Source organism: Neopelma chrysocephalum, unplaced genomic scaffold, assembly GCF_003984885.1.
Source record: "Neopelma chrysocephalum unplaced genomic scaffold, ASM398488v2 Primary Assembly neopelma1_78, whole genome shotgun sequence".
Taxonomy (NCBI): Eukaryota; Metazoa; Chordata; class Aves; order Passeriformes; family Pipridae; genus Neopelma; species Neopelma chrysocephalum.
The window spans coordinates 2,395,477-2,421,223 of NW_020897739.1; the positions used below are offsets into that span (position 1 = coordinate 2,395,477).

Below are 25,747 nucleotides of genomic sequence, written 5' to 3' on the forward strand. Positions count from 1 at the left end.
AGTCTGGAGCTTTCCCAGCAGATGAGACCTATTTTACTTTAACACCTGCTTCAGTCACCTCTCAGTTAAGGCTGACTTACATTTGCACTGTCTAAACTTTTGCCCTTATTTTACCTTCATCCTTCAAAGAACTGGCTCTCTCAGATCCACTTGAGTCCACTAAGACCTGAATAATAATGTGCTGATTAGTAGATGTGATACCAGTATGGTCTCAGTTTCATCCAGAAGAACAAATAGAGCTAGTTGTTCTGGAAAAGAATTCCAGAGGGAATAAAGACAACTAATGTGACGTTTTTCTTTGAAAACACAGTGCTCAGAAATAGAAGATGCACGCATCTGGGGGAGTTCTTTAATTTTGTGACATGCTGCAAACATAAGGGGCTAAAGCAGGCAGAAAAGCCAAGTGAGCTGGATGAATATCCAAACAGAGAAATCTGGCTAAAGGGAACAAATCGAGCTGGATTGTGGTAACACATATGTTTCCAAGTAAACATCATAATAGGCCAATGGAAGGGGTGCTGTTCCCCACACAACTGGCAGCAGTAAATAGAGAAATGCTTAAAAAAAATGTAAGCTTAGGAATTCAGTAGTTTTTTTGGGCAGTGAAGTGTAGGGAAGGTGTCTCCCTGGCAGCTGGTGCTCTAACCTTGGTACCACAGTCCCGTTCTTGAGGATTCCCAGCTCTATTTACCTACTGCTCAAATACACCCTGGCACAGTAATCTAGCAAGAGTGTGTTGCTGAAGCAGCACCTTTAACAAATCAGAGAGATGTTTTCAAATGAGGAGACCATCTCCAGAGAAATCTAAACTTCAATTATTAGGTTTGTTATTTAATCACATTAAACACAGCAGGCATCTTCTGATCAGCCTTCCTCTGGTATCTGCCCCTGGTTTCTTGGCAGAATCACAACAAACTGCAGCTGTGGGATGGCACAGGAGCCTGTGCAGCCACGAAACCCTACTGCCACCCACCAGTCTGCAAACTGAAACGAGCTGGGGGTAGCAGAGGGGAAAACCTCCAGAGCTCACCACTATGGGGCCATGGAAAACTGGAGCTCACCTCTGCAGGGAAGGAGAGGTCTCATTTTCCCTGTTGAGCAGCCTAAGAGGAATTTGCTTTCAGCCTTGACACAGATTTTGGTCCCTTCCCCTCATACCTCTGTTTCTTCCTTAGGTGCCTGTCCATAAAACATCTCACTGCTGTGCCTTTAGCACTTACAGCCCCCTCAGGGCTCTGAAGATACATGTGGAGAAACAGAGACCACCTTTGAATAAAGCCCTGACATGCACTGCCTGGGTGCTGCAGACTGACACATATGATGGGATCAAGGGAAAAAGTCTGTTACCTGTCCTGAGGCCCTGACCTGTACCTTAATTCTGGGACTGGGGCAGTGTGTATCCTGCTCTGAGCTTCTTGAAATGGGGCTAGGCTAGTTCCTTCCCTGAAGTGTGTTTTCCATTAAGCAGCTCCCTACAAGTTCTTGAGTCAACGAAGGTGGCATGGAAAAACAAATGAGAAAATTTAGAAAATCTGAGATCCAGAAATCCAGTATCTTACAGAAATCTACACAATAGAAATACCAATAGAAAAGGAAAGGAAGAAACAATATATAATCTAATATTTTTAATTTTATGTACAGGAATATAACGTTATGGCAACTTTGTACATGAAATACATACAGTATTTAAACATGGAAATCAGCTAGGTAAGAATTTACATTAGCAATGAAACTGCTTCATGTGCAGCCCAGTTAATACTTAGTTTAGATCTGTATTTTATTGGGGGGGGGAGATTTTAATAGTTTACAATCATAGAAACATAAACATTTAAAACAAGACTCTATAAAATAATTTACAGAAACCCTACCGCCTACACTGAGAGAAAGGGTGTACGTCTGTGAGTTCTGTGTGTGAGTAACAAGGTGGACAGATGATGGATCTCAGCCTTATTAAGTATAAAATAATTTAGAAGCAGTTCATGCAATATGGAAGCAAAGGCGTGCCAGTCCCTCCGAGGTCTCCTGCTACCTTGGAAATCTACTGAGCATCACATGTGGGCCACTGGACACATGATAACACCACTGCCAGGTGCTGCCAGAGAGCACCAGCCTCAGTTCCTCCAAACAATTACTTATGTAAACATAAATATACAAGTTGATATCTTTTCTACACAGTACAAATACAGCTCACAACTTCTCAGCTGTGCAAGTAGTCGATCCGTATACTTGGAAGTAGGATAACGCTCAGTCCGGAGTTCCATACATTTCTATGTACGGGGCACTAACAGAACTTCCTTGTTTTCACCAATTTGCTCTGGTATTTCACAGAGTGCCCCCCATGCCCTATCACGTAAACATCCAGCAGGTAGGACTTGCCAGGCTGCAGGCCCCTGATTGTCTCTGTGGTCACTGCTTTCTGGATGTTCTGGCTGTGGAAGTATTTACAGAGAACCTTGTCCGATTTCTTCCTCGTGTCTGGACCCAAGCACTGGTTCTGCTCCCTTTTCTTCTGCTCTTCGTTGTAGTTGTCATCCACTTCCCTCTTGTAGATGCAGAACTTGTTCCTTTCCTGCGTGCCCAGCCAGGCCACCGTGACCGATGAGCACGTGCGGAGCTTGTCAAAGGCTTTGATCCGCGTGTCTTCTGGGAGAGAAGGAAAAGACTGCTTGTTGGGCCTCGTTGTAGCCAGGATCTTCAGCATGGAAGCACCTTTCTTGCTTCCTTTCAGCCTAATGAGATATTTCGCTTTCGCTTTTCCCCGAAGCTGGAACTGCCGCACGCCCTCCACGCTTTGAGACAAAAGAAGTTTTCCATCTCTTCTCACTTGGATCTGAACAGCATCCAGGCACGAATGAACGGAGAAGGTGACTTTTTGGTGGGATGAAACGGGGGCAAACCGCAGGAACTTGGCTCCCTTTCTCTTGATGAAAACATCTGTAACTTTGCCGTCCTTCAGCTCGACTGTTTTCTGCTTGGCTTCCTCCTTGGTCCTAGCGAAGGTGCCGACGTACGCGGTGCTCATGTTGGTGTTGGTGTTCACCGCGAACATGTCAAAGTAGTACTGCGTGTCGGGCTTCAGGTCAGACACGGTGAAGATGTTCTTGTTCCCGATACAAACTTTATGTAGGTCAACCCTGGGCTTGGAGGATGTTTGCCGCCCAAACTTGGATGGTTTCAGGAAACCCCGTTCTTTGCCGGAGTTGTTGTCCACAGGGAAGCCAAAATGGGCAAAGTCAAACGGACTGAAATCCAGGCCTGGCTTTGGAGCCATCATGAAGGCGTCGTCAGAGCTGAGCTTGGCTTCCACAGCGCAGAGGCTTTTGAAGTTGTGCTCTTTGTTGATGACTATGCAGTACTGGATTGGCTGTTTCAGTAGGGAGGCAGTGGGACTTGGTTTCCACGCCAGGGTCACCGTTGTACGTCCCAGGGAGGTGACATCGATTCTGGGATCGTAAGGTAATTCCGGATAAGGTTGGTCCGACTCCGGAGTGGTGGTTGCATACACTTTAAAATGGGTGTCCTTCTCTGTGGACAGCAGATCTAGTTGGTACAGCCCAGATGGGGAACTAGAGGACACAAAGTACTCCACGTCGTTGCCTTTGTAAGAGAAGAGCTCTGTGCCTTCCTCACTGGTAATCTGCTGTTTCTGTTGCTCAAGAGGCTCTGGGTCACCTGCGTTACAAGCAAAGAAGAACATCCGTACAGACACACTCTGCGAATATGAGAAAATGAAACTCTAACAGACACCTACATTTTACTACATACAACACAAATGTGAGATGAAAAGGAAGGTTTTGTCTTCTGAGGAAGATGTAATCAATACTTCTGTCAAATCAGAGGGGCAAATTAGTTTGGCACTCAGGTTAAAACCAAACGCAATAGAAATTCTACCTGGCCAGTATTAGCAGAGTCTCATGAATGGTATATCCATAGGAATATCAGGCACCCCACCTGGAGATGCCACACAGTTCCCCAGGGAGAACTGACTCACCTGCCTGTGTCTGGTTGTTGGGCCTTGACTTTGGCCCTCTAAGTCAGGCTAAAATTTTGTTGCTAAATACAGTGGGGACCAAAGGTGTGTGTACCCTCCCATGTGGTGTGTATGACAGCTTAGCACTCGTGTTGAGAGGCTCTAGAAGCCAAAGCCCTTTTCTCTCCTGAGCAGCAGTTACCTGGTTCCAGCTCTACCCCCTTTAAAGGGGTGAGCTCAGCCCTGCTGCAACCCCAGCCCTGTCTCTCCAGTTCTTACCTTGTGTACACAGCTCACAGCAAAGCCCCCAGGAAACCCAGTGCCCTCTGTGACCTCAGCTTTTCCTTTTATTTTTTGTAGCCCTTTTCCCTGTCATGTTGCTGCCTCCTGCCTGTTTCCTGCACAACAGCAGGACTGGGGCTGAAGATCCAAATAGCAGGAGATCATAAAGATGGGCCTGCTGTGACACTCAGTGTTTGAGGAACCTCAAATCCAGGAGAAAAGCAGGTCTGTGAGGCACAGGGAAAATCACTCGTGGTTTGTTACCTGAACCTTCTCCACTGGCTTCCTCTGGGAGCTCTTGCACACTCAGTTTCCACTCCAGGGGGGCATCACAGGGTGTCACAGTCACTGCTAAGGGAGTGTTGTCCTCTTCAACCACAAAGAAATACCTAGGGGAAGGTTAACAGACCACATGTCAGTAACTCCTGATGGCAGCCAACTGGCAGGGACCGACCTGACATGATCAAGGATGGTCCTGGCAGGACAATGGAGTCAACAGTGTTACTGACAGGCAAGTGTGTGCAGAGGGAATGTGGGAAGGCTGGCAGGTGAGAGCTAAGGAGGTGAGGAGAGTCCTCCCACTCAGACACCGGGGTACAGTTCACACTTCCTTGTCAAGACACAGCAGAGGGGCTTCTGCCCTCTCCTGTCCTCCCCTCCACCAGCTTCATTTTTTACCCCTACACTAACTGTGTACGGTGTAAATAGTCACAAAGGTATAAATGAGGGAAATGGGATCTCTCATGGAATTTAGGGATGTGCTCTTCAAAGCAGGACACATGTTTATGCTATGTCCAGGGAAGGGCCCTAGAAGCACATATAGACACAGACACATCCAGCTGCCCTCCCACATCCCCACAAGCTCTAAACATCATCTATTGTAAAGTATTTCTCACCCATGAAGGCTGGAGGAGAAATGTGATGTGATGGTAATGCTGCTCTTCCCTGAATTCTTTGGAGCCTCAGGTTCTTCCCCAGTCTAACCTCAGTTTTTTCTGGAAGTGGGGAGTTCAGACCAGACTGCCTTACACTGCTACTTTAAAGTTCAATATGAAATAATGAAGAAAGACAAGTGTGGTGGGCTAAGCCTGTAGTTTCTAATTTCCTTCCCGCTCCCTTTGCCTCCAGACACGGTTAGTGGCCCCACTTCAGGGAAATTCTGCGGTCTGTGGGAGCTCTGGGCTTATCCCAGAAATCAAATAAATTGGACAGGCCCTCAGCTGGGGAGGCCAGATTGGATGGAAACTCGCATAGTTACTTACTTCACCAAACAGAACACTGGCATTTGTATTTCTCTGGTTTGGGTCCAACTTTTATTTCAGCAAACAGAGCTACTATCTCCAAAGTACGACCTCCTCCCTTGAGCCAGGCAGAGATACCTTTTAGGGGTGTCTCGGAACAGGTAGCTGCTGATTTCCGCTCCATCCGGGATGACGGACGTATCGTGAAAAAACGCTTTGTCCCGGATCTGCATTTGGAACAGCTCCTCATCCCTGGTCGGGAACTTCTGGGGCCTGGAGCCCAGTGGCAGCAGCAGCAACAGCAGCGGGCAGTGCAGCAGGAGCATCCTACAGCAAAGACAGGGAATCCCACCTCAGGAGGGGGGCACCACGTGCAGCTGATTCCCTGCTGAAACGTGGGCGTCCCTGTAACAACATCATATGCGCTTTTGCAGGCACCTTCCACCTTGAACTGCAACTGAAAGCAAGCCCATGCACTGCTTTCAAATGTTTCTCTCTCCCTGTCATTACCAAAAGCCTTCCACATACTTTGGTAGAGCCACAGTTTGATGTTTTGCCACAGCAGAGACAGAGCTTGCTGGACTTGGGAGCTAAAGCCAGCACAGAGCAGATGGAGGGGACATCGGCCTCGCTCTCCTTAGGAGATTTTGGTTGGGCTTCCAACAATCCTTTGGAAAGTAAATACTTCCAGGGAAGTTGTTCTTTACAAAAATAGTGAATTAGGAAAACATGTGATATAAACCCACACATATTCAAAGCACATTGGTATTAGCATGCAATTCAGCAGGGCTTAATCCTCAAGCCTGATGGGAATTGCAAAACACAAAAGCAGAGAATCCTTAACAAATTAGGCATAATAATTCATAATCTCAGCCTTTCATTATTATGTCTACAAGTAGGTCAGTAATGACTACCCAAACACATACAGTGGGACAGGCTGGAAATCTCCTTTCAGTACAGCAGATGATCTCATACATAATGGTTTTGGTATGGGGGAAGTAGGGGGCGGAAACAATCCATTTTTGGTACGAGTATATCAAGTTTAAATTGCTAAATGATAACCTTTTTTTTAAATTGGGGGGAGGGGAAATGGAGGTTTAGGTCTTCACCTCAACTGTGTTAGCACTGGCTTTGGGGAGAAACATGGTAAAAAGCTGAGCTGGCAGGAACAGTTTTATCTTGTCCCTTGGCTGAATGTGCAGTCAAACACTGCTCCTGTAAGGTAACTATGACTTTATAACAAACCCTTTCTTTTTAACTTTAAGATCAACTCTACTGCTGAGATTGGGGTTCCCCCACACACACACACTTGATCTTTCTTTAATATTTTATGCAAAAATAGCAAACATAAAGCTCCTTGTTCCTTCCACCAACGCACAGATCCCCCCAGCTCACCCCTTCTACACCCCCCCTTCCCTGCCCTCCACTGTCTCTGGCCCCGTTATCTCAGCTGATTCTTGCCCTGCTTTCTACTGGTTTTTCCAGCTCCTGCAGTCCAGCTCAGTCCCTGCCCTCCATCTATTTTCCCATTGAAACTGGTGATGCAAGAGGGAAGAGAAAACATGGAGCAAATTCCAAAGCATCCGTAAGCCACAAATGGCGCATCCTAAACATTCTCTCATGGGATGCAATTTTATCTTCCCCTCCTTTCACTCATGCCCTCCTCAGCCTTCTCCCTCCCTGGTCTGACACATATTCCTGTATCTGCAGCCAGATCCTCCCCTCCCTGAGTGGAACACCATGGAAAGATGAAAGCAAAAGCTTCTCCCAGAATCACGTCTCAGGTGGGCAGGGAGAGCCCCCTGTGAGCCCCCAAGTGGTGAGCTACTTATAGTTAAATGCTGATTTAGCTTTCCCAGCATTTGTCAAATTTTATCCCAACCAGCTCTTGATGACAACAGACATATTTCCTCGAATTCAGACTGAAGTGTTGATACTTATCAGAAAACTCAATGGCATTTGACCTTTTGGAGCAAAGATCCAAAATACTTGCTGACTCGAGTCACAGGAGTCAGCAGAAACCTCCTCTCACACAAAGCAGGATGAGTTTCGTGTGCTCTAACATGCTGTTTATTGATTTTTCGAGTGTTATCGTTGGCCAACAGGGAAGAAATTCTTTCCAACTTAATCACAACATTTAGAGCAGATTATTTGGTTAGGTAAGAAACTCTGCCGCTTTCTGCAGACAGCGTCCTCCATGTGAACCCCCCAAAATTGCAACCTTGTGTATTCCCATAGTCAGTCCCGCTGCAATGTAACCTCTGTTAAAATAAACCATTCTGATTACAGGCTAAGCTTCACTTCTTAAATAATTTCACCAGTTAATGCGCTCAAAAAACTCCCATAAACGCTGTTTCTGTCCCCATTACCAGCCACAGAGCAGCCACGAGGTACAAATTTGCCTCTGATTCCTTTATCTAATTGTAACAGCACTTTGGCTTAAAAGTAACCACGAGGAGACACATCAAGGTTAGTTCTGTGATCCCCGCCCATCCCACACCGAAATACCTGGAAACACCTCAGAAAATGCACTTGCGAGATGTGAGCCTGTGAATTCCTGCTCTACCCCCCAAGCCCTCAGAAACTTCCATCAAATGATTTTCTTGCCTTAGATTTGTTATCAGAAGCCAGGTACAAGCTGAGGCCCAAGCACTGCACTGCTAAGCCACACAAATTATGTGAAATATGTTGTGTGATTTTTTTTGCTCTCTAGACTGTGCCACCTCCTTAAATGCCTTTTATTCCCTTTTCTACAAGCTCATCTTGTTTTCTTTTCTTTTAAACTCCGAGTCAATATTTTATTGATATATTCCTGCTGACTGGAGGGATTTGCCTGCTGTTTATCACTGAATTTAAGAGAGTGCCAAAATAAACAGTCCTAAGTGAAATAATAAGCACCGTTTTCCTTCTCCAGGATTGCAAAAGTGCCCTCTAATGGCCCATCTTTACCTCTCGCTTTTTTCCCAAACTCTCTCTCTAAACTGAGCTTTAACTCCAGAGGGAAAAGTCCCGCGGATTGACCCACTCCGGGGAGCCAGACTATGAGCAGGGAGCATCCAGGGGGTCCCCATCTCCTCTCCCAATGGACAAGGCCACCCAGTGTTGCCTGTAGACCACTGGAACATGGAACCCAGGGCAGGTGGCCAGGGTTTCCTTGGATTTTCACCTGGAATGCGGCAGTCCTGTCTCCAGGTGAGCAGCTCCTGGGCTACACAAACACTCCGGCAGCAACAGCCACACCTCAGGAGAGGTTTGCTTAATAAACCTGGATGTATTTACCTAAGTAGATCAACAGATGATGAAAAATACATGCTGTACATTGGGATATGAGTTATTTTAAACACTTCAGAATTTACCACCTTGGCAGAGGCTTGTGGTTTTTTTTCCTTCTTCCACATAGAATCAGCCTGGCCATTTTATAAATTCCAGTTAAAGGCACGTACATGAAAGTTATTGCTAAATCAGATCACAGTGTTTATGATGATTACAATGAATTCCTATTTTTTAAAAATTTCCACTCAGGCAGCGAGCCTTACCCGACTTTTCCAAAATCCCACCTCCACAAGCCCTACACAGCCCTCTGTCTTGCCTTTAAGACCTCTGCATAACAAACTTCATCTGCACGAAAGGCCTGCAAATCTCTAGGTAAACTCCAATTATAAGCAGAAGAGGAGGGGATAACGGGATTTGCAGCCGGCTCAGGTTCTGAGTCGAGCGACAAATTAGCCAGAGCCATGGCAGCACCTCACAGGCTTTTTCCACAGGCTGCAGGATCACTGGGGTGGGCACATCCTCAACCAAAGACAGAAACAGGAGGCCTCGAGGGCAGATTAAATCACCCCACTTTTGATTTCACTGCTCAAGACTACAATACTTTCTGACTGCCCCAAGCACGACTGTCCCTGAATATACCCACGCTCCATAAAAAGGGAGCAAGAGTCCTGGATTCACCACGTGCAAGGCCAGTTTTATTTAAAGCCATCTTCAACTGCCTTCATCTATGGAAATCATTTGCTTTACCCCTCCACTGTCTGTAGTTCACAGAGACCTGTAAAGGATTTACAACAGCAAAACAAAAAAGATCTGGGTTTACCTGAAGCAAATTCGTCTGGAATAACCAAACCCTCATGTTTAATTACAGAGACTGGAAAGTGCATGGCTGTAATTTAGGGAGGATAATTTCAAGGCACTGCCTGACACAGTGCTTTTGTGTTGCATTTCTTCTCTTTTTTTATTATACGGATGGTTGACTTTTTTCCTCCTTACATCCTATTTTTAAACTCTGGCGTGCTGGGGTGCTGGGTTTTTTTGCTGTTTACATTACCCATGCTGCATCTCATAATAAGCCTGCAGATTTATTGACACCATTTAAGTCCAGCTTTGGAAATAAAAGGGCACTGTGTGACTTCTTTGACTTATTATAGGAATGCTGCAAGTAAAGAGGCAGCGAGCTTTTCCATTATACACTCCATTTCCAGCGATATATAACACAAATACACGCACCTCAGCACACACAGTTATCACCTGAGAAACAGAGGGGTTGAAAAGCACCTACCAATTTCGATTGTAATACAATTAGTTATTTTTAAATGTGCAAACAAGAAAAAATAATGCCTTTGCAACCGAAGTATTTACTGGGAGCTGCTCCGTTTGTTTGTTTAGGGGGAGAGCAGAGGGGAAAAGTGAAGGGCTGCCATTTAATGCTCACTATTCCCTGAAGGATCTGGAAAACGTTTGGTACGCTTTTCATTTGGGCTTTTTTGTGGTTTCTTTTTTTTTAAAGCAGCACTGTTGAGAACTTGTTGTCTGCTCCTGCCTCGTGCCTGGGGAAAATCACGGGCCAGGCAGGGCTGTGGGACCTCTCCTGGAGCTCGGGACAAGGAATGCAGCCCTGACAGGGGCGCAGGGGTGTATCGCTGTCTCTGTGGATTTTAAAGGCAAATATTTTTGTGAAGTGCCACAGCCAGCTTGACATGGCAGCTCCCGTTAGCAGGACCAGCTGTAACTGGGAGGGTAGGAGCATTTGTGGACCTGTAATCCGTGGATTAAAGCTCCCTAAGTCCGCACGGACACGATGGACTATAATGGTGCCTTTGAAGCATTTAGGGTCCACCGTGTCAATAATCTGTGGATTAACCAACTGCCTCTTGCAATTCCAATTCAACCCACGATTTTCCTTTGCTGGGAGTATTGTTTTAGCAAAGCAATCACAGTAACACAGGAAAAAAAAATCCAAGCATGTGAAAATAAGAAGGTATGAAGAAATAAGGGTACATTTCCACCAAGCCTTAATGAACAACAGTGGCAGGGAGCTACAGCTTGGGGGAGAGGTTAACTCCGAAGGGCTATCATTGTAAAATGCAGAGCTGTCTCAAATTAGACATGTTGAAAAGCAAAAATACTCAGGGAGATACGGTATCAAAAAATCAAATTTTACATGGACTATTTTGTTTCTAAACCGAGCCTTATTTATTTTTCCACTTCTAGTGGAAACAGATCCAACTCTGATTACATCAAAATTGTCACCCTGGAGCTGGTGGTGGCTGGATGCTTCAAACACCAGCTGAGCCAGGAGATACCATTTGGGACACTCGAGGAAATGCCTCATAGTTTTCCTTTTTTCAGTTGGAGACCACATACCAGCACTTCTCCCCTTCACAGCCACCTCGACCCAAGCGAGTGTCAAAGGCAAACAAACAGCGAGTCCTCAGCAGCCTCTGGGACAATGCTCAGTTGTTCTGTCCCTGCTAGGGATGGCAGCAGCTTGGGAAGAAGGGATGTGCTGGAGCACTGGGTGGCAGCCAGCTGGCAGCCCTCCCCCTGCCCAAATCACACTTCCCTTGGCCACTCCCGTGTCCTTACTGTCATACCTGCTCACCCTCCCAAACCTCCAGGTGGCTGGATGTTGCTCCTGGAGAGGGCAACAGTGGGGACAGGTCACTGGTCCTGGCTCTTCCAGAGGAAAATCTCGTGTCAGACTCAGAGAAGAGGAATTTTTTCCTAAGTCTCAGCAGGGGTTGAGCTCCAGTTGGAGAAACAAGGCAGAGAAATCTTTAGTTTGCACAACTCCAGGCTGTTTAAGATAACCAACCCGGAATGCCACGCAGCCCTACCACAAATCTTTCATCGCAAGAGCTGGAGGTGTTTTATAATGGAGAGTAATTATTATCCCCTTGTTACAAGCAATAAAAGTAGGGCAGAGACTTTCCTTGTTCAAGGAAATCCCAATATAATCCCTTCCTTTAATCATAAAACAATAGCTACTTTCCCCGGCCAAGTCATTCCGCCTTCAGCACAGCTCTCCGGGTGTACGTTGCTCTGTCTCCGTAATGAATTTCAGCAAGGGGATTAGCAGGGAGGAACACACGAACAATTACAAATTACAACCAACACCAGCATGTTGGGATTTGGGACAGAGTTTCCCACTGCTTCTCTGGAATACTTCGGAACGACACTATGAGCAAGAGCCCTTGCCAAAACCCATGAGGGACAGGGATGACTGAAAAGTCAGGGCGTGACAAAGAGCAGGGACAGAAGTGGTGTCCGTGCATCCCGCTGTCGCATCCTCAAACCGCCAGGGCTTACAGCTGGAAATCAGAAGGACTTTTGGAAAGAGCTTAAAACATAAACCCAAAGTCATTACTGCATTAACTACCGGAGGAGTTAAAGTGGTTTGAGCCATTCCTAGGGCCTGGGGAATACCACTCACCTGGAGGCTGCTCATGGATAACAAGGTGTTGGATAAAGGGGAGAAAACAAGGGGCTGGTGCAGGGCAGGGAGCTGTGGGAGAGGCAGGGACAGGCAGGGAGCTGCAGGTCACCAGAGTGACTTGCAGAGCAGGAGCAGAGGGAAGCCGAGCCTCAGGTAGCTCCAGCAACAACCAGAGCACTCACACTTTGTGGAAAGCTGTGCCATGAGCACACTGGAATCACCTGAGCACTTCTTCCCTTCCACTTTTTGATAGGTGATTAAAAAAGGGAATACTGCTGACTACTCTGAAACCCTGTTAAGTGCACAGAGGCTAATTCCCAGAGCTTCCATCAGACACGCAGTTTTCTTTGGGGTCAGGAACACCACCACACACATCCATAGGATTACAAGCCACAGCCAGCCCCAGGGCATTAGTATTCACACCCACCTCCCACCCCTACACACACAGTTTTCCTGCAAGGGCTACTCAGAAACTCTCACTTGCAATGTTACCATACCTCCCGTTTTAGCACCGAGGATTTCTCAGCGCTCCCAGGCTCACCAGTAACAACCAGCCATGTCTGCAACAGTGTGGAGCACAGCAGCAGCAGCTCTCCAGAAAGCCCTCTGGCAGCTGGAAGAGCAGAGCAAGGCAGCAGCAGTAACAACCCATGGTGCTCATGCCCAGGAGACAATTCCCCAGTCCCTGGGGAAGCGACTGCATCCCTGTGCTGCCACCAGGATGGTGTCCTGCAGTAACAGTCGATATCCTGGGGCAAAGACACAGCAATGGGAACTCAAACAGAAACCGTAGCAGGCATCTGGCACCAAATGCAACTGTAAGGTTGGATTCTGGGTTTTTTTCAATCCAGGAACATTCCTAGTTAACTAAGTATGGGACAGGAGAAAATACAATTTATTCTGTTCTCTCCTATATTTTTTCGATCTTATCCCTGTGTCACTTTCAGTTACATCTGAATCCTGCAATCCAGATCCCCAGCTGACTTCAAAGGAATGATGACTTTTTCCACTGAATTCAGAGTCTAACCCACATGGGAATTAGGTTGGAAAAGCCCCCTAAGATCATTGAGTCCAACCACTAACCCAGCACTGCCACTAAGCCACCTCCGTCCCTTAGCACCACATTGACACATCTTTTAAATACCCCCAGGGATGGTGACTTCACCGCTGCCCTGGGCAGCCCGTTCCAGTGCTTGACAACCCTTTCCATGAAGAAATTTTTCCTGCTGTCCAATATAAACCTCCTCTGGCACCACTTGAGGCCATTTCCATTCGTCCTATCAGTTGTTACTTGGGAGGAGAGACCAACACATATTAATTATGACCACAGTAATACGTGTTACATTGATAGGTGATCCTCCAAAATTTCCCGTTCCCTAATTATCATCAGAGTCCAAATTTTTCTGATTGAACTTACTATCCAAAATTCAATTCAGTTTTAATACTATCTGCCTTCAGCTTTAAAGGTATGCAAAGGAAATATTAGGCCCTACAAGTCCTTAATGAACCATTAAGGTGCTGTCTCATAATGATTTGTCATGTACCCCCGTAATTCACAGGTGCTGTGTCTCATTTTCCCTAGTTGGAAAAGGGCTGCTGGAAATATGTAAACATTTGCCAAGTGTTTGGAAATGGAAAGTATCAAATGCGGTGCTGCAGCTATTGATATTTACATAGTTCTACCAGCACGTTGGGTGTTAGAGCTGGCAGATCTCAGCCACAGTTACAGCAGCAAGAACTCGCCGAGATCCAGCACGGGTCACTGCCTCCAGAGAAAATCCCAACCTCCCCCAGCTGCTCACACAGCATCGCTCAACCTCTCCAGCACTAATAAGCCATGTGATTGAGCAAGGATTTGACTCCAAAAGGCAAAATGGACGGGAGAGGGAGAGGCACAAGCATTGGAATTGCTGCCACACGTGAGCCTTGGTCAGAGCTGACACTCACACCTGTCTGGAGAGGCTGTAAGACACCACAGCTCACCAGCCACCAGCCCGCCATACCAAAGCAGGGCAGGAGCTTGTTTGGGAGCTGCCAGTCTTCAGCCTTCTTTCTAGCACTTTTTTGGCTTTCTAAGCAGAGGACCTCTGCATGACCCAGCTGGGAAGTCTTTCCCAAGTGCAAAAAGATGGGTGCTCCAAAGGGATGTGCTGCCAGAGCTTCAAACCTTCCAGGGTCAACAGCAGAGCTGTGGTAAGGGATGTGAAAAATCAGGTTTTCAAAAGGGTTGGTTTCAGCTCCACTCCACTGCTGGGCCAGTGTTTATTTGTCCAGGCTGACAGGCGAAAGGTTAGTCCTTCATCTGGTTACTGCCAACAAAAGCCCGGGGAACACATACGGTGGGGAGGTCACACTGTCATGGGTGAGTGAACATCCAAACAGCCCCAAAACCTTCAGGCCCTCTTATGGCAACCATACATCCTCAGTTGACAGCAGGGGAAAGAAGGGAGAAGAAGGGGGGCAAGAGAAGAATTTCTGCATTCAGAGATGACTGAAATGCGTGCCAAGGGCATTTCCTTTCCCAAAGGGGGTAAATGTGGCGAGAGCTGTGGCGTGGGATCCAGCACTGCCTTCTGGGCACCCTTTTCTGGGGATGTCTCTTCACTAGGGACTGGAAATGGCTACAACAATCTTGGAGGAAAGTTACTGCTAACGGACAAAGTGTCATTTCAGCATCACAGTTACTACCTCATTGTAAAACCCAAAAAGCTGTAAATTCAAAAAATGGAATTTTCTGAAATTCAAGTCAAATGCTTTTTCAAGTGCTTTTTCACCAAGGGCCACGAGCTGGGGTCTACTCAGTCCCTGGCTGGAGAAAGCCATGACAAACCCATAGTTCCAAGTGGGACTGGTCATGAACCCCATGAGCAACAGGTCAAGCCAGAGCATGTTTTGGGCTACTGGAAGTACATCTCACTACGATGCATTTTGAAGTTAAAGGCCTAATTGCCTGGGTTTTCTTATAAACACCTGGCAACTGCTTTTTCTCAGATGAGTGGGAATTAGAATGCGCTCTGTAAATTAACACAGCACATTTCTTTCCCTGAGCCTGCCACCCTGCTATCACACACTTGCAGGAGACGTCTTAGACTCCTGCTTTAAAATTCAAACATTAAATTAAGTTAGACGTTCACGTGATGCAAGAGGGTCTTAAAACCTACTTATTTTTCCTTGTATTATTTTTTTTCCCAACCATTGTACTATAACAGGATTATAAAAGTTTTAATTGACTGACATTAAATCTTCCCTGCAAAATTGTAACTTTAATAACCCCTAGGACTATTAGATTTTTATTCATTATTTCTCATTACTGAAAAATCAGTTTGAGAGTGCCCCTGGGGTCTTCCCCAAATAAGGATAAGATCCTATTAGCCCTACAAATCATACTCAAGTAAGTAATATTTACCCAGGAGAGAAAGCCCCTGGGGAATTAAATACAGATTTAGTAGCCAAGGGAAAGGAAGGAATGGGGACTAGAAACCGTTAACGCTGCTCACTGATGTTTTTCTTCACATCCAGAGACCAGCTGGCAGCTCTGAGACACTTGGCTTTCCCGCACCATCATCATCCCAATCTGTAAACTGCTTAATTTGCATCAAGTTTCTGGGTTTCAGAACGCTGAGACACGTTTAGACTGTTTGAGTATAAACAAATTAGCAGCAAATCTGCTTGCACCTAAACAAAGCAGCAAGAGGGAGAGAGAGAAGGCTCGTTTCTCCACGATATTCTGGCTGCTTTGTAAAAGCCTTCCACCCTGTTTAATCATCCCTGTAAAGGCGTGTGGAGAACCTGTGATCCCTATGCAGCAGTGGCTGGTCTAGCGCTGCTCTATTTTGGTACTGAGCAAGTCAGAAGTGAGAAAGGTGAAAAGCATCATTTTTCTCACTCCCCAATAAAGTTTCAACCCTTTCAAAGTTACATTTTCTTAAATAATAATAATAATAATAATAATAATAAATAAATTTGCTTAATTAGGCAAACAATGCTTTTCCCCTGGAAGTCCCAGGGGAGGTGTGGGCCTCAGAGGTGTGTCCCGTTGTGAGCGTGTGAGGGTCACCCTGGAGGGGCGCTCATATCCTCATATCCGGACCCACCAAGGGGGGGAATGAAGTAGGAAAGATAAATTATTGCCTTCTGGTTCCCAGTTTTCCAGGTGCTTGCAGTAAGTACCCACTGCTTCTTATCTCAGCTGTCACACCAGCAGCAAACATCTCTGCAACTACTGAATTTAATTACCCTGAAGCCAGAGCAGCCCCAGCTCAGGCCAAACCCGAACAACCCCAAGTGCTCTGGAGAAATCTGTGAGAAATGCTGAACATGCTGCCATTACCTGCCCAGGTGGGAGGACAGAGCCCACTGAAAGATGCTCAGCACAGGATTTGCCTGCATCCTTCTGGTTTATCAGGTATATTTTTGTTCATTGAAACAGTCATGTACTGGGGCTGGGTTCTCAAACCCCTCGTGTTGCTGATTACTCGAAGGGCATTTAAAACCCCCCCTCTAAAATGTCCCCCACCACGTTTTTGGTGAAATCAGAGTATCAGCTACCTCACATATGAACAGAGACAACACCCTGCCTGTTTCTGACGTGTCCTGCATGACCGACACGCTCCCTGGGATGCAATCAAAGCCATCTACACAGTCATGGGATTTTCGACTGGTTCCTGTTACAGCTCTGTGTTAACATTTATCTTTCTCCTGTTCCATGGGTGTCCTTGCATACAGCAAACGAGAAAATTAATTCTGAAAGAACAAATTTCTTTTTAATATTTGCTCTCTCTCTCCCCCTCTTAACGTATTTCCAGCTTTAAGCACATTCTCCTGGAGTTATGATTTATTATCCTGACCTGTTTCCCAATCTAAGGGCAAATACTTCCTCTCCTAATGACATCTTGTTAAAGTTTTCAAACATAACATCTCCTCAGTCTTCAAAGCTCCTTCCACCCATCCATAAGCATTAGGCTTACTTGAGTCGTTTTCTCAGGCAGAAACTATCCCTGCTTGATCTAATGAGGGTGTTTGTCAGAGAAGGACATCTCAGTCACGATGTAAAACAGAGTGGGGAACGCAGCTTCTGCGCTCTGCCTTTTCTCCAAGGCATTGCTCGCTCACTCACTGCTCCACTCATGATTTAGCAGAGCTCAAGCAGTACTTAAGTCCCTTCTCACTGGTCTTACCTACGATATTTGACATAATCCTGACTTCTTCGAGTTTATTCCTGCCCATACAGCCAGTGATACCAGCAGCATTCGGTATCGCACCAGGAGCTCTGTAAGCAAGGTAAACATCAGTCTCATGGCATGTCAGTACACTCTCATGGACACTCTCACAACACAAAACTCATATTCCAAACATTTATGTTATTAGTTGAGGTTATCATCCCTGGAGCTGGGCATTCCCACCAGTATGTGCACCCTGTCGTAAGGGCTTGAAAACTTGTTTTCCTACATGAGGGAGGAGGCCCTTCCCTCCTTCAGTCAGGTCCACCCTTCTCCTCTGCATTTTATAATCAAACAGAAAAGGAAAGCAAAACCTCCCCCGTTATTTTAGCTCTCACAAGTGGCTGAACTGGTAGCCCAGAGCAGCTCTATCGTCCTCCATATGAACAACACCAGGCCCTCTGAATGCTCTGCACAAGGAATGTGCAGTTTTCATTAGGCTGCCCCTAATGCAGAAAACGTGCACGTTCTGCGGGGTGGGATGGAAACCCGCCATCCCTGGTGTGTCCATCGGTACAAATTAGTCAATCAGCCTCCTGCCAGAGCAGGCCAGGGGCTGAAAAGGTAAATACCCACTTAGCAAGGCAAAATAAAACCAGCTCTAGAAAGATGCGAGACCCCAAAGGAGGTCTGAAACAGCCCCCTGAAAATAGTGAAGTAATGGGCTTACAGTTTTATTATTCACATAAAGTTTAGTGACTTCAAAATGAACGTGAAGCCAAACAAGACTTGTTATCCCACTAAAATCTGGGCTGTAACTGAAGCCAGTACCCAGATGTTCTGTGGTAAAATCCGCCGCCTCGCTGCATAAAAGCACCACATACCCTGACGTACAGTCCTGGCTTGCCTTTATCCAAACCTACTTAGATTCTGGATTATTTTTCTAGCAATCTTTTAAACTGCCATGGGAAGCATAAAAGGTGGTCTCCTACAAAACCGTTCGGTACCAGCTTGAAATGTAACCATTTGCAGAAATAAATCAGGATTTCTTTTTAATAAACTGTTTATCACCAGCCTCTTGGGATATAAATTGTAGAAGAAAAAGCAGGGTCTGAGTTTAATAAACATCTTGTCTTTTTATATATATTAAGGCAGAAGACCCTGGCACACTTCAGAGTGAAACATCCGGCAAACAGGCTCAATCCAGCCCTACTGAAGGAACAGGACAGGGAGCAGAAGCCCACAGCATGGCTGGAACTACCAGGAAGGGGTTTACCCCTTCATTTTCAGGGAACTTCTAAGGTGGGCAAACCTTCTAAGGAGGACGAAGGGGACTCGAAGACGGTGTTTCTGCCCATACGAGCAGTTTGGGCGTATGAGCCAGGATGCTCCAGGGGCAGCCTGAGCTCTTGCCAAGCTGGCCGGGAGCAGCGTGGCACTGAAGGATGCTCGGGACTCCCAAGGTGGAGCTACAGCACCAACTGTGTCCCCAGCCCAGCTCACAGGAGCTGGAGAGGGGTGCTGGAAAAGCCGTGGCAGATGGGTCGGAGCTGCGTGCCGGGAGCTTTAAGCGTCAGATGAACACGGAGTACGTGGTGAAGGCATTCGAGCCGAACAGGGAAGGCAGCACAGGCGTTATGTGATTTTGAACAGCTTGCTTGACAGTTTGCACCATATTGTATTTATAAACATTGGGGGAAACCTAAAAGCTTTTCCTCGGCGTTTCCGAAGTCGCCGTCCACAACAACACAGGCGTGCGGGGCGATCCTGCACAGCTCTGCCTCACCTCCGTGACAGCCTTCTTACAATTAAATAAAGGGGCCCATATTAATCTCTGTGGGACCAGCATCCCACACAGTGTTCAAATTCCCTCTGAAACTGTGATATGACCACCAAACCCCGACCTTCCCCGGGGTGCCCGGGGCGGGAGGTGACCCGCTGGCCGGCAACACCAGCAGCACGTCACGGGTGTGCCACCGCCTGCCAGGTGTGGCTCAGGCCAGGGAGCAGCTGGATCTGCTCGTGGGTGCCACAGAGCGTGGCATGTCCCCACGTGTGTTGTGTCATCCCGCTGGCAGGGCTGCGATGACATGCTGAGGTGCCCACCCTACACATCAGAAACATCAGTGGGGTTTCTGTGCAGGGCCATGCAGAGACAGAGCTTGACGCACCCACAGTCTCATCACAAAAAGGTGACAAGACAGAAGGAATTTTTCAGATGTATTACCAAGCCCTTTCAAAATGAAGAGGGGCTCTTTCTGCTGGCACAGAAAGCCCACAAGGTATCTCTCTTCTCACCACAGGACAAAACACCGGCACAGGAGCCTGAATATACCCACACAGTCCCCACGTGTGATGCACTGCTGCACATTTCAGCTTCATCACATTTTTAACGGTCAGAGTAGAACGTAAAAATCTCTCAGTGTTTTAAAAAGTCCTCTCCTCCTTCAACTATTAACAGCTTTTAAATTCTAGACATTAGGTACTCACAGAGACTTGTAGTGGTACTAGAAAGCTGACTGCAGCAGCTCTCCTCTTCCAGGTATGTATGTGTTTAACTACGAGGTAGGAGAGCGAGGCCGGCAGGATGAGGCATTCCCGACAAGGAGCGATCTGAAATGCCATTCCTAAAATAGCTAAGAATCAGCGATTTTCAAAGTAGGCTGAGCAGAAATACAAAGTTTTTTTCCCTGCTCCCTCTTACAGCCCAGCCAAGGGTGCTGATGATGTCTAACACCTGAGCGCTTATTTTTACGGAAACCAGGTTATGGACAAGCCAGCAGTGCCTTGCCAGGGTCACTAATGTGATAAATCACTCGCTGTCAACCACCCAGGGGGGAATTCACCCTCCAATCGCTCTCACCTCTTCCAGTTTTACACAGATATAACTCCATCATCTCGACCAAGCACGAAATCAGTGCATCGAGGCTGGAAGCCCATCGTGAGACAGTGCCAGATGGGGCTGCCAGTACTGCCTGACTGTAGGATGCTCCAGTGGAAGCACAGTGCCACACCGGTGTTACTGAATGCGTCCTGGCATCTGCTCACAAACAGCCAGCCGGGCCAGGGAGATCCGTGTATTTACGGCAGGGATCTTGCCTGCCCGCTGAGCTCGCCCCATGCAGCTCAGTCAAGCCACCAGAACAGCGATACTGTTTAAGTGCTTTAATTAACGATTGTAACTAGATGCTAACCAGATCCTTTGGCGGGGAGGGAAAATCCAAGGGAAGCTACAAGCTTCACAATCCGCTCTCTGAAACCAGCCTTGCAGAGGCTGCTTAAGTCCACGTCGATGTCCACCGGGATGATTTCCAGAGCAGCCCTGGGCAGCATGGCACAAACAAGATCACGCTCATCCCTGGCACCAAGCTAAACCATCTGAGGAACCAGGGCACATTACTGCTCAAGTGTTAAATACATCCAGAAAAAAAGGTCACAGAATCACAGCTTTTCAAAAATCCGCGCCAGCCTTTAACTGTGAAGGTTTAGATACATAAAAGTTATATCTGCAAGTGATTAAACAACGCTTTGTAGCCATTGTCTCTGGTGTCGAAATAAAAGCACAACCCAGGCTGCACGTAGCAAATCTCCGCACTTACATCCCACCGTTGAGTCTTCTGTCTACTTTTTTTTTTTCTTTTTGGTAGCCACTTTTTTCCCCCGAAAACAACGTACGATGCTGGCGAAGCCGAAGCCGCTGCCTGCCTGGCACACACCCGCCCAGCGGCAGCGAGGACCAGCCAGGGATTCCCGGCAGCCGCCCGGGTTGTGGAGCACCGGCCGCCACCGGCTGGAAGAGGGCAAAAGCGGGGAGGAAAACCCAAAGCTCCAAGGCGAGGCGGGGACCCGGGAGGACGCCGAGGTCCCCCCGGCAGCATCCCGCGGCGGAGCGCTGCCGGGACGCGGGGCTCGGCGCTGCCGCCGCGGCGGGAGGGACGGCCCCGGGGTGGCCGCGTCCCGCTCCGAGGGGTCCCGCACCCGGGTGGGAGCACCGCGACCCCCGCCCGCCCCGGCGGCAATCGGAGGGGGCTCCCCCGTCCGGTGCCGGTGCCTTACCTTGCGGCGTCCGGTCCCGTCCCGTCCCTCCCGCGGAGGGGAGAGGCTTTTTTCTTTTCGGGGGGCGGGTGTTTACCTACCCCCCCCCGCTCCGGCGGGGACGGGCTGCAGCAGCGGGGACTGTGTCACGCACGTCCCTTCGCGCTTTATAGCCCCTTCCCTTCCCCACCCCTCCCAGCGGGGGAAAGGGGAAAAAAAAAAAAAAGAAAGAAAGAAGAAAAACAATAAAACCCAGGGAAAAGAAGCCGGGAGCTCCCCGGGCACCCGCCGCCGCCCGGGGTGAGGGCACGGCCCCGGCTTCTTCTCCTCCTCCTCTTCCCTTTTGCTACTGCGGTTCTGTCGGCAAAACTTCTGGCGGAGGGGCGCGGAGCGGCGGCGCCCGGCGCGTCTTTCGCAGCTGCCGCCGGGCCGGGCCGGGCGGGCAGGGGGTGCCCCGGGGCGCGGCCGCCCCGCCCCGACACCGCTCGGCGCAGGGGCGGGCCCGGGGGCAGCCCCGGCACCGGGGGGAGCCCGGCCCGCAGCCCCCCGGCAGAGCCGCGCAGCGCTTTGTGCCGCGCCGCCGGGGGCTACTCAAACATCCATCTTGGAGGGTTGTATCCTGCCCGCAAGCCGGGACGGCGGAATGCGGGGCCGCCTGGCGCGCAGCGCTCTCCCACTCCTCATTTTCACGCTGCTTGGAGGGGTCGGGGCTGCGGGAGCGCTGCGGAACATCCCGACAGCGACGGAGGCGGGAGAGAGGGCTGGGGAGACCGTCAAGGATGCGTGAGAAATGGGATTTATTAAACCCTCCTGCAATTTAGCAAACGGGTCTTGAAGCTCTACGTTCAACCTCTCACCTTCTCCCTCATTACGTTTTTTCAGAGGCAGCTTTCAGGTTTGGGGAGTCAGGGGCAGTTTTCTTACAATTAGCTGGGAGCAGAAACTATTCTTTGCCATTTAAAAACAAACCCCTCTGATTTTGTTTCCTTTTTGGCACATCAGTCATAAAACCGTCAAGTGCTACATAAGCATTAAACAAGTTATTACTGATAGCAGCTGATGGGTGATTTCCCTGAAGGTAATCATTCCTTCCTTACTACTTCAACAGATTTGGGAAGCACAAATAAAATAAAGCAAAACCTCTTTTTTTCTTTTTTTTTTTTTTTTTTTTTTCAAGACAGCTGGGCAAATCTGACAGCAAATCCTCGGTGGAGGGATGCAGATTATCACTTTCTGCAGGGCGACAAACAGCTTCACTTTGTGAAGACACAACCCCCAGAGGAGCTCATGTCTTCAGGGACACATAGCTGTCCAGACCTCTGCTAATTGCCATTAGTTACTGCCACTTACCTCCCACTCCGTCAACTCACAGAGCAGCCGGGTCGCTCCCGGCAAGGCAGCGAGCACTCTGCCCAAGGGGCTGCTCAAAAGCATAAGTTCACCAAAAGAAACCCAGGGTTAAGAAAAAGAGCCCCCCGGGAGCCACTATCCAGTTATCCTTCTGTTTTCATGTCCCTGTTTTTACATCTTTCACAACTGTCCTTATCGTTTTCAAATAGGTTTCAAGGGTAGGAGTTTGGGGAAGGGAGAAAAGGCACAAGTTTAGAATTAAATTATGCATGTTTAAGGGGAACCAAAAAATACCTGGTGTAGGCACCCAGCATCCCGACTTCTCCCTTTCCAAAGGATTGTTCCAACTGCAGCACCTCAATAAAATAATCTCAGCAAAATACACGTGGCTCCTCTTTCTGATGCAGAAGGCACAGGGGTTCAATCATCCAAAAATGGGAGAATCTGACTAAATAAGAAAGCCAAAATCAGTAAAGAAAACCCGGTACGTTCTGAGCAGCTTTTCCCCAAGCCTTCGGAGCGCGCAGGAGCCAGCAGAGAGGGATGTGCTCAGGTGAAGGCAGGCAGCTACCTTCGGGTCCGATTCATGGCACACCAGGATTTTGTAGAGCCTGCAGAAATGGTTGGCTCGGGTTCGAGGTCATTAAAGGTAAAATATTGCTACCCAGCCAAAGAGCTCTCGAGGCTGAGCTTCACACACAGGCAAAGCGATTATTTTCAACCTGAGGACAGCTTTAGTGCTATTGTTCTTAGGGGGTATTACTGTTTGTGATTTCAGGGGGAGCAGGAAGACATCCCTGGGATATTATTTACAGAGGTATGTGAACACTGCACAGATAACTGTCGTTTTGGATGCCTGCAGCTCCACCTCTATCGCAACTGTAAATCTCTGTCGTGATTTAAAGCTCAGCACGGAGCGACTCCCAGCCAGGGGCACATTAAAAAAATACCTTCACAACTAGATTTGCCACCCAAAAATTTATAAAGTACAAAAAATGTTAAACACAGATACAGGAGGCAGATTTGGGATTCACATGCTGGAAACTACATGTATGTCTGGAAGGTACTGGGACAGCCAGTTAAATGGATACCAAATAAACAAAAGCCCCAAATACAGAAAATTCTCCTGTGTAGGTGATTCCTTTAAACTATTAAATAGGGGACTATCCCAGGTATTATCCCAGCACCTAGAAAATTGGCATTGGAGTGCTCCCCCTGAAACCAGAGATGACTCATGTTTGTACAATCTTTACAGGAGCAGGTCCCAGGCATGGAGTGGTGCAACACCCAGGGCAAGAAGTCCTTGACTGTAAAGTGCTGTTCCTTATGTCTGTGTGGCAAAACTGAGGAACCAAAGGGGCAGGAGATCAGCAAACCTCCAAATGACTTCTCTCTGGGCATTCATCTTCTCCTCCCACCCTCTCAAAGACTTCCAGGGAACTGAGCAATATGGCACTAAATACTGATGAGAACCAAAATTATTCATTCACACGCAGTCGCAGTCTCTGTCTGTAACTGCGGATCGTTCGCTTGGGGGCTGGAACTGTTTTGATTTCAGTGAGAAAATAAACATCCAAAATTTGGAACATCTGTAATTGGTTCACAAAGAGGACTGTAAACTGTCTGGGTAAAAATGGCACTGCTCACGGTGTCACCACGCTGGGAGACCCTGTTGGAGCGGATGGATAGGTGCTACCAGGAAACAAGATGTGTGTTATTATGTGTTATGGAGAGAAAGAGCAGGAAATGTTTAGTAAGATATCCAGTGAATAAATCCTGAATAATAAATCTCCCCGAAACAAAAAATGGAAACGGGCAATTGGATATTCTAGGAGGGGAGGAAAGAGGGATAATTCATCATATAAATAATTCATTGCAAATTTTAGCACCCAGCGCTGCTGCGCATTTGGTGTGGAGGACAGATGACACCATGTGTGCTTGAATGTGTGTTTAATTGCATGTATATATAAATTTTTTGCCCAATTATATGGTTCTCATTGTGGTGCAGATCTGAAGATCTGTTATCAGTAATCCATTGATTAGCACTTGTCACTAGGGGAAGGGTACTGTTATTTATTAACATCAGAAACTGAGGTGCTAAACCAGACTCGTCAATCGATTATGCCCGATAAACCAGGCTGTGATGGGTTTTAGTTATGCAGCATCACACAGTGCTCACTGTCTCAGAAGAGGAATGGGCTGGACAGCAGGGGCCTCAGGAGGAATCTAGGAAGCATCTGGCTTGGTAGCTGCTGCTGCCTCTCCCAGAGGAGCAACACATGACTGCCCAGGTGGAGCCCAGGCAGCGACAGCGCGCAGGTAAGCGATAAAACCGAACGCTGTGAGCATAGAGATGATGCTCCTGCTTCCTACAGGAATGCTGATGTTGCTCACGGGGTTTTGCTTGCCTGAGGCTGAGCCACAGGTTCCACCTGAGGAAGAGGTTTTTCTCCTGCCAGTTAGGCTGCTTGAAGCAGAGTGACCTGTGAGAGGCAACGACCCTGTAGAGCTGTACAGAACATGACCCTGGGAGAACACCTTCCCCCAGTGCTGCTGCTTCCCTGAGCACAGCCTGGGCAGGCAGGGAGGGAGCACCGTACCCTACACACATCGCTGGCTCCCTGCTAGCCCCAATTAGGGCTTCTTTTTTCTAACAAGAGCCATTTTCTCTACCCTCTCTTGGGAAAAATCAAAAGCACGTGCAGCAGTTGCTGCTGCATCACTTGAAAGTGCTGGTGGGAGAAGGCTGAAACAACACATCTCAACAGCAGAGCACTGTTCATACAATTTCATGACACCCCATTACATGCCCTCTAGGCTTTACCCAGATGCAGTGTAGGCTGATGCATTGCCACCGACCCCAAGAAATTACACATTTGGGCTGCCCTCAACTCATTACTTGCCTATTTTATCCAATTATGTTTTATTTATTAAGCTAATCTTGGAACTCTCTTGGCGTTGACTGGTTTACACCTCCAGTGCATTCTTTTTAATCCTA

At 47.8% G+C, this 25,747-nt stretch overlaps 1 protein-coding gene across 5 annotated transcripts in view; it reads right to left on the reverse strand.

Annotated features, from left to right (window-relative positions):
• Positions 1-1,610: 1,610 nt before the first annotated feature.
• NDNF (neuron derived neurotrophic factor) overlaps positions 1,611-25,747 on the reverse strand; it is a 30,635-nt gene continuing 6,498 nt past the window's right edge. For 2 of the 5 annotated variants that reach the window (XM_027689938.1, XM_027689936.1), the window contains 4 exons: positions 23,044-23,197; positions 5,632-5,820; positions 4,517-4,641; positions 1,611-3,672 (listed from right to left, as the gene is read on the reverse strand). In XM_027689938.1, coding sequence (XP_027545739.1) covers positions 2,282-3,672; positions 4,517-4,641; positions 5,632-5,820; positions 23,044-23,063 — 1,725 coding nt within the window. In that variant the 5' untranslated portion in view covers positions 23,064-23,197 and the 3' untranslated portion in view covers positions 1,611-2,281. Of the gene's footprint in view, positions 3,673-4,516; positions 4,642-5,631; positions 5,821-21,420; positions 21,593-23,043; positions 23,198-23,320; positions 23,417-25,747 lie in introns of those variants that run through there. The other 3 variants (XM_027689937.1, XM_027689939.1, XM_027689940.1) reach the window with 3 other exon arrangements.